At 37.4% G+C, this 8307-nt stretch overlaps 1 protein-coding gene across 1 annotated transcript in view; it reads left to right on the forward strand.

Annotated features, from left to right (window-relative positions):
* Window positions 1-1212: 1212 nt before the first annotated feature.
* The window catches only part of TMEM30A (transmembrane protein 30A), a 12034-nt gene continuing 4939 nt past the window's right edge, over window positions 1213-8307 (forward strand). The window contains exons 1-5 of the mRNA XM_009333236.1: window positions 1213-1218; window positions 5281-5397; window positions 6076-6183; window positions 7276-7363; window positions 7824-7967. Coding sequence (XP_009331511.1) covers window positions 1213-1218; window positions 5281-5397; window positions 6076-6183; window positions 7276-7363; window positions 7824-7967 — 463 coding nt within the window. The remainder of the gene's footprint in view (window positions 1219-5280; window positions 5398-6075; window positions 6184-7275; window positions 7364-7823; window positions 7968-8307) is intronic.

The raw sequence follows: 8307 nt of genomic DNA on the forward strand, positions 1-8307 counted from the left end.
TGTAGCTATTTGTCGGATTGCTATATTAGAGAATATGAATTTTTGTGGATCAAATCAATCTAGTTATGAGAGTAAGCTGTCACTTTCAGATAAGTAGTGTTCAAGGCAGTGGCTTGGCTAGTGGTAGCAATATGGCAATGAAGCCCAATTAAGTAAAGAAATCCTGAGGCAGATGATAAATGCTACTATATTTTCATATTTCTGCTGAAATGCAAACAACGTTATATCTGGTAAAATGCAAACAATGTTATAATAAAACAAATTTAAAGTTTGCTTTCCTTTATGTTAAGAACTAAAATTAAATTCAAGAAGAAAAGCAGAAGTGAAAAAAAAACAACAAAGCTGAAGTGTATTTTACAGTGTCCAAATGTTGTATGTAAGCATATTTTTGAAAAGCAATTGCTTCTTCTGTCAAGATTTGAGGGTATGCAGAACATCTGAAAACTGACACAAGTGCTTCAGAGAACATTACTAAGTTGTCATGGGCATGTAGACTTTTAAATTGCCGTGTTATAGTCATGTTTAAGGTAAATACCATCACATGTTTTCAACAGGACACTCAATGGAGAAAAGTAAAAAACTAACTGATTTTTTTGACAATTGCATTTAAAATAGCCGTTTCTATAGTAAAGCAATACAAAGTCTTAGATCATAATGATTGTGAGGTTAAATGTAATTGGATAAATATATCTCCCTTTTTTTCATTATGACTGGATCTGTGGGGTCTGTAGGGACAGGAAATGCATCAGTTTCGTGAGTCCAAAAATGTAAGCGACTCCTTGTGCCTATATTGCTGCTGTATGCATATACAGATTTTTTATATACTATTGTTGCTTAGCAGCTCAGTCAGGTATTCCTAATAAGGTCCAGTAGGAGTCAAAAACTAGATGTTCCCACCTAACGTGCAGTATGAAAATCCATAGGTGAGCTGGGAGCATGACTAATGGTCCCCTATGCAATCAGATTGCATATATAAAGCAGTAGTAGCCATTTATATTTGGAAAGGCAGGTGCTGGCCTTCCATGCTTTCTAATTTCAAGATATTCAAGGTTAGAAAGGGTTTCGTTCGTTTGTTTGTTTGTTTTACTGCGTGGGTTCAGACTTGTATCATCCACCTCGCATGAAGCTCTCCCAAGTCAGATCATTAGGCTTTTGTGAGGACAGGAGGGACAGAGTTCTTGACTTCTGAGAGTATGATTGGACAGTTGGGGTATGCGGGTAAGATTGGGGAAACTTGGGTTTTGTTCTCTGATCCTCATGTGTGTTTTATCAAGTGTTGTAATTGTTGTGGTTTAGCCCCAGCCGGCAACTAAGCACCACACAGCTGCTCACTCACTCCCCCTGCCCCAGTGGGATGGGGAGAGAATCAGAAGAGTAAAAGTGAGAAAATTCGTGAGTTGAGATAAAGACAGTTTAATAGGTAAAGCAAAACAAGGAATTCGTTCACTCCTTCCCATCGGCAGGCAGGTGTTCAGCCATCTCCAGGAAAGCAGGGCTCCATCGCGCATAACGGTTACTTGGGAAGGCAAATGCCGTCACTCCGAACGTCTTCCCCTTCCTCCTTCTTCCCCCAGCTTTATATGCTGAGCATGATGTCATACGGTATGGAATATCCCTTTGGCCAGTTTGGGTCAGCTGTCCTGTCTGTGCCCCCTCCCAGCTTCTTGTGCCCCTCCAGCCTTCTCAGTCGGTAGAGCATGGGAAGCTGGAAAGTCCTTGACTGGTGTAAGCACTGCTCAGCAACAACTAAAACATCGGTGTGTGATCTACATTGTTCTCATCCTAAATCCAAAACACAGCACCATACTAGCTACTAGGAAAAAAGTTAACTTTATCCTAGCTGAAACCAGGACAATAATGCAGAAATTCTGTGAGTGAGATTATAATTCTAAAGGCAACTGAATTTTTTTTGGGAAAAAAAAAGTTTCAATCAAACAAGGCTCTAGAGTTGCAGCAACTAAACATAGATGAAGCATTTTACAGACTAGCATTTGGGCTCTGAACACCAGTGAGGGATGCAGTTTAAGACACTGCTATCATCTGTATGCTTAGCTGAGATATGTCCCTGCTTAGTATGCTGGCTTTTGTTAGTAACCTCCAAATGTTACTCACAAATAGCTGTAAATTCAGCTCTGGGAGACAAGACATCTAGAAGCTAGGTGCAGTGACTAAGCTCTTTTAAAAATTTAATCGGGGGAGGAAGCAGTGGTAGTTATTTACACCCACCTCCTAGACAATAGCATACTTGTTAAGTGTGTGTGCATATATATATAGCTGCCTGTAAACTTAGTGTATTGGAATTGAACAGGATGTATAATTTATGCCCCTGAAATACATATTTATGTACAGTTCAAATCACCCTTTCCTGGAACTTGATATTGCAGCCATTAGTATCTCTGTGAACTGTGCTGTTCTCATACAGGTGCAAGGACTGAGCAGCAAAACGTAGCTTTTCCATTGATTTCCTTTATAAGCTCTGTTGAAGTCAAATGTGGAAGATTTCCAACAACTTAAGTGTACTAGAATTATAGGGTTTTTTTGTTGGTTGTTCTCTAGCATTTTCTCACTGTTTCAAAGGGTATAAACAGCCTTTTATCTTGAGTCTATCATGAAAATAGTTCATTTGGGTGGAAAATGAGAATCAGCTGTGTAAATGTGTCTTTTGCCCTGTTATTAAAGGGTGAGAGAGTTCTGTATTTCCTGGGTTTTCTTTATTTTTTAATTATTTTTTTTTTTAGAATGGATAAGAAGCATTGACAGAGCATATTAAAATGTGATAAAAATTGAGGAATTTCCAAAACATTAATTGTGTAGGAAAGAGGTCTTTGAGCTGTGACTGCTGCTGTGAAATGCATAATTGTAGTTAAAAAGCGAAACAGACTTTAAGGCATGCCTAGGAATGAAGAACTGAAAGAAAGGAGATTACTGTTGCATACATTTTCAGTGTTGTCTGCAGTTCTAGTAGCCCCATCTCAAAAATGATACAAAACTTAATAAAATCCACAGAGAGGGATAGCAAAGAGGACCAGAGTTAGGGGATACTGTTTATAGAAGAAGTGGCCAGGCAGAGTGGGATAAATATGTGACAGTGTATGAAGTCTACAAAGTCATAAATGGTTTGGAGAATATGTATATTCAATAGTTACGTTATTTCTACACTGCAAAAAATGTAAATCAACTGAGAAGGACATCAACAGCCTGAAAAGCCATTGGTGCCGGGTAAGTTGGATATACTCAGTGTCCTCAGATCAGGGGTTGTTGGGAAGGGCTCACTCTGTGTGGATTTGTCATACTCAGCTGCTGGCCGATCCCTGGGGACAGAACGCAGGGTCAGGCAGGTTCCTGCCGTGGACCCCAAAGTCAGTCCTTCAGTTCTCAAAGTCCTGGTTTCGTTATATTGTCAAGAGGTGAAGACAGATACCTCTATCCCTTTAGTTAAGCTATCTGTTGAATGCAACCTGCAAAGGTAGATGCAGAAAAAAACACTTGTGTTGGCAGTTACTGTACAGGAAAGCTCTTGGATAGCATTGAAGCTGATAACAGTGGTCAAAAGCATGGTTCTGTTTCAATATACATCAATTTCATGCTCCACAGAATCGAGTCAATTATATTTTTAAAAGTGAAGTCTTTAGATCTTTTGCAACCTTAGAGTATTTGAGTTTTGTTCTTGATCTAAAACTTCTCCACAGACTGAAGAACTAGCTCAGGATATGGAGGTTTAAGTCCTTTCTAAAGGAAATGCTTGTTTAAGATTACTTTAGCAGGGGAAAAAAACCCACCAAGTTAGCCTTGACCAAATGAGATGCATTGTTTGTTGAGAGCAGTGGTGGTCTGTCTGCTGTAGCTGAAGAGCTGTTCAGGACTGCTGCAGTAGCGCTATTTCTAGATCAGCATAAACTCAGTATCTTGTTCAGCGCAGGAAGCAAAGATTATGTGATCCTCTCTCTCTCTCTGCCAGCTAATAGCTTCCCTAGCCGACTCATTTCAGCTAGGCTCGTTAGGGTGTAGGTCTCATCTGTCAGAAATCTGGCAGCAGAGCAGATACTAATAAAAGTGCTGAGGGAAGGGCTGCAGCTTAATAGATATCAAAGAAATCACAGGAAGAGAGACCTTGAAGAAGACCCAGAGGAAAACAGGTTTCAGTTTCCCTGAACCTTGAAACTGTGTGTTTGTTTTAGCTAACCTTAATACAGATATTAGGACATCATAAATCATTCTAATTGTTGATAATGCATTTCACTACAAGCATAAATTAAGGCAAACCATTTGCAGCAGTCTTTTGTAAAACTATATAGGCATTGTAGTTCAAATGATACTGCTGTTTAACAGTTTGTTGCCATAACTTGGTATATGTTGCACCAATCTGAGTGTAAATTCTAAATGGGAAGTTCATAGTAAGTGTAGAAATACATAGTTTATAGGCAGATGGAAGCTTTCTCCTGCTATATTTGGAGCTAGCCCGCTGAGCCCAAGTTGATTATTTCCTGCCATTCACGTGCTGGAGTTATACATGAGGGAGAGCTAAAGTGGTCAAGCAACTTCAGTTGGCTTGGGCCGTAGGGTGAGCTCATGGCTGCTCAGGATGCGCTATGCATACTGTCCAGGTAGCCTGTATGTACAGATTTCAAATACTTTTTTTTTAGCTACATTATTAGACACATAATATTGTATAAGCCAAACTAACAGTGATCATATTTCTTGTCCATCTACTGGTATTTTACTATTCCTGGCAAAACAGTATTAGTGTCTTCATCTTCCCTATTTTAGGAGAGTTCTTGGGCATTAAGTGATTTTTTTTTTTTCCTAAATGTTTTTTTAATCTTCTGACTAATTAGATGGCTAAAATGGGCAGCAAAGCAAATTTTCTTATGCAAAACTCTTTTTAAAAGTTTACTTAGATATTTAATAATGTAACCTCTCTGGAAAGCGTGCAAAAGCTGAGCTCTGCTTGTTACTGTGTGTGTTTTTGGAAACATCATGTTGTCTGGAGTATCTGCTGTTTGTGTTTTGGTGTATTTTTTTTTTTGTCCCCTCCCCTCCCCCCCAGCAGTAATGGCCCACCTCGGTGTTAAATTTGTTTGAGGCTGAAATTAAGCATATAGACAGAGTCACAAAATCATTTATGTTTGGAGGGACCTCTTGAGATCATCAAAAATCTGAATGGACTTTTGGAGTTGAGGTGTAATAAGATTGCAGAATAAATGCCACGTCAACTCTCTGGCTTATTAATCAATTTTCTTTACTTTCCCATTGTAAACTAACGACTTTTTTCTGTTACAGATTGACTATACAGGAACAGAGCCTTCTAGTCCCTGCAACAAATGTTTAAATGTGTCCTGGGACAGCACACCACCTTGTACTTGCATCATCAATTTCACACTGGAACATTCATTTGAGGTATGCTACCCTGTATGCAAAGTGAAATTAGAACAGTTTGTATGGGTTATTTCATAATCGATAGGAAAGCTGTATCACTTAAGTCTTAATTTTTTTTTTTTTGCTATTTTAAAGGATTATTTCTAGTTTTCCTATGAACTTGGATCTCATTTTTTTGGTGCCTTTTTAGTAGCAGGGATGAGATAGTTTAATGCCTCTGTTTATCTGGAAGTGTATAACATTAAATGGAATGCTTGTGTTTTACATGTTTAGATTTACCGTATGTGTCATATAGCTAGCAAGTAGATCAGCTATTCCTGCATGATTTAAAAAAAACTCAGTTCAACAAGAACTGGAAATACCAGATAAGTGCTTTCTGACAAATTGGAGGCAAATAATGAGGCTTATGTGCTTAACATCGGACAAGATAGGTGTTGGAATTAGTGCTGGTGAATATCGTTCTGATAGTTTATGGCATGTTGATACTGTTCAGGATGCCAGCTTATGTTAGGGTACTCCTCTGTGTACTCAGTGTGAAGACAGGATTGAGGCTGCTGCTTTATGAATGTTGCTGCAAAGTAAACACAGAGTTTAAGAGGTTAAAAGTTAAGCTTTATGTTAATTAGTGTGTTCATATGTTTTATTGATCTGTTCTTTGTGTGAATGAAAACGCCTCTTGCCCCATCTTGCTTCTTGTAGAGCAATGTATTCATGTATTATGGACTTTCCAACTTCTATCAAAACCATCGTCGTTATGTGAAATCTCGAGATGACAGCCAGCTAAATGGAGATAACGGTTCACTACTTGTAGGTATTCATGCTTGGATATTAATAAGCAACTAACTTCTTACTATTGCATAAATCACCACATAGCAGAGTATTTAGTTTAATAAGGAGGTAGTAGAATTTTTGCATAACAGAAAACAACCATAAGGAATTCATATTTTGTTTACAGAAAATAACTGTAAAATACTGTAAAATTTCATGTCAGTCATTTCATTAAGTGGACAGCAATGCAGTACTTCAATCATTTATCAAATTTGAATCGTTTTAAACTGTCTTGTTATCTTCAGTCAATAGAATCTATCTGTATCCATTCTGTCTGAAGTTTTTGTTTTCAGTATAAAACAATGTTCGGTTACCTAGCACTTGGTTTGGATATTGCAGCTAAATGCATCTGTTTTTATAGACTCTGGTTCAATATTGAACATCAGCAATATTGGAAAATATCAGTACTTTGTATTCTCTTCGAGGCACTGTGTAATGTTTAGGGCCAGACCTCTCCTCTTCCTAGTTTTTATGAGGAGTGGAAATAGAGTTGGTTCTTGCTCCTGCAAGAATTATTCTCCCTTTTTACCTGTAAACTTTAAAAAGAAGGAGAGTTTCAGGAGGCTACATCTGATGACTGACACAGGGTTTTGGGCGGGGCTTTTCCTGCTTGCATTTTTGGCATGCTGTTGGAGTCCTTGCAACCTGTTGCATTTTATGTTACATTTGGTTTCTTACTATAGCCTTATTTTCTATAACACTGATGCATACTTAAAAAAACCCGTATAATAGAAGAATACTTGAGTACTTCGTGTTGGAAAACTGTTTCTAATAAAAGATAAAAGGAAAAAAGTTCTAATAGCTTCCAAGAAAAGGCTTATTTTTAGTATGACCATGATGGGATTCTAACTTTATTCATGTTTTATTTCGATTCTATTCCTGCTTGTAAAAGAAAAATCAATTGTGCTAACTAGTATTGAATGCTGAAGTATTTGTAAATAATCTGATTTGTGAAAAGATTATTTTGTGGTACATTTAAGACGTGCACATTATTGAGGTACTGTAGTAAAAAACAGGTTAGTTGGATAAACTAGCACAGACTCATCTGCCTTTTTTCTTTCTAACTATCAGAATCCAAGTAAGGAATGTGAGCCTTACCGCACAAATGAGGACAAACCCATTGCTCCTTGTGGAGCTATTGCCAACAGTATGTTTAATGGTATGGTAATGCAATTTTAAGTTATCATTTAGATGTTTTGGTGATCTAGTGTATGTTTTGTGTTGTGTTACAAATTGTTTTGAGTAAAGACATCGTGGGCTTTTTTATTTCGAATTAACACATTTTCATTGTTCAGAATAAAATTTCTTGTCTTGTACTGCTGTTGCTTTTTTCAAAATTACTATCAGAATTAATTTAATCTGATAGCATACAAAGGGTGGAAATACCTGTCGTGAGAAGCTGTTACTGCTGTGGAGTAGATATACAGATATCATATATGGATAATATGCTGCTATCTAATACACATTGATTCCTACAGAACAGCTTGTGATTGTGGCAGGCAGGTAATAAATGCCTTGTCCGTTTTTTTCTCCTGGAGGTAATTGTTTCACTGCCTATGAGGATCATCTGTCTAATGAGAGTTTCTTCAGCTGGTTTTCTGATTTGATTTTCTCCTTAGATACACTGGAATTATACCGCATTGATAATGGCACAGAGATTTCTATTACTTTGATTAAAAAAGGCATTGCGTGGTGGACAGATAAAAATGTGAAGTTCAGGAATCCTACAGGAGATGGAAATAACTTAACTGCGCTTTTCCAAGGTAAAAAAAAAAAAGATGTGAAATTTTAAGAACAACGAAACACTTCAAACACATTTTGATTCCAATGAGTTTTACCTCACTGACAACATTTTAGTGAATATGCTAATTAAAAATACTGTGGTTTTCTGAAGAAATCCAAGCTAAGGACTACTCTGCTATCTAGAAAAGTTGTCTTTAAATAATGAAAGCTGCAAATTTCATGTGAAAGCATTTGGTTTTTAACTTTACTGTAATCATTAATATTTCTTCTTTTTTTTTTTTTTTTTTTTTTTTTTTTTTTTCCCCCCCCCCCAAACGTGGCACTCCCTGTGCTGGCCAGGGGGAGGAATGGGTGGGTGTG

This window comes from Pygoscelis adeliae, unplaced genomic scaffold, assembly GCF_000699105.1.
Source record: "Pygoscelis adeliae isolate BGI_AS28 unplaced genomic scaffold, ASM69910v1 Scaffold57, whole genome shotgun sequence".
Lineage (NCBI taxonomy): Eukaryota > Metazoa > Chordata > Aves > Sphenisciformes > Spheniscidae > Pygoscelis > Pygoscelis adeliae.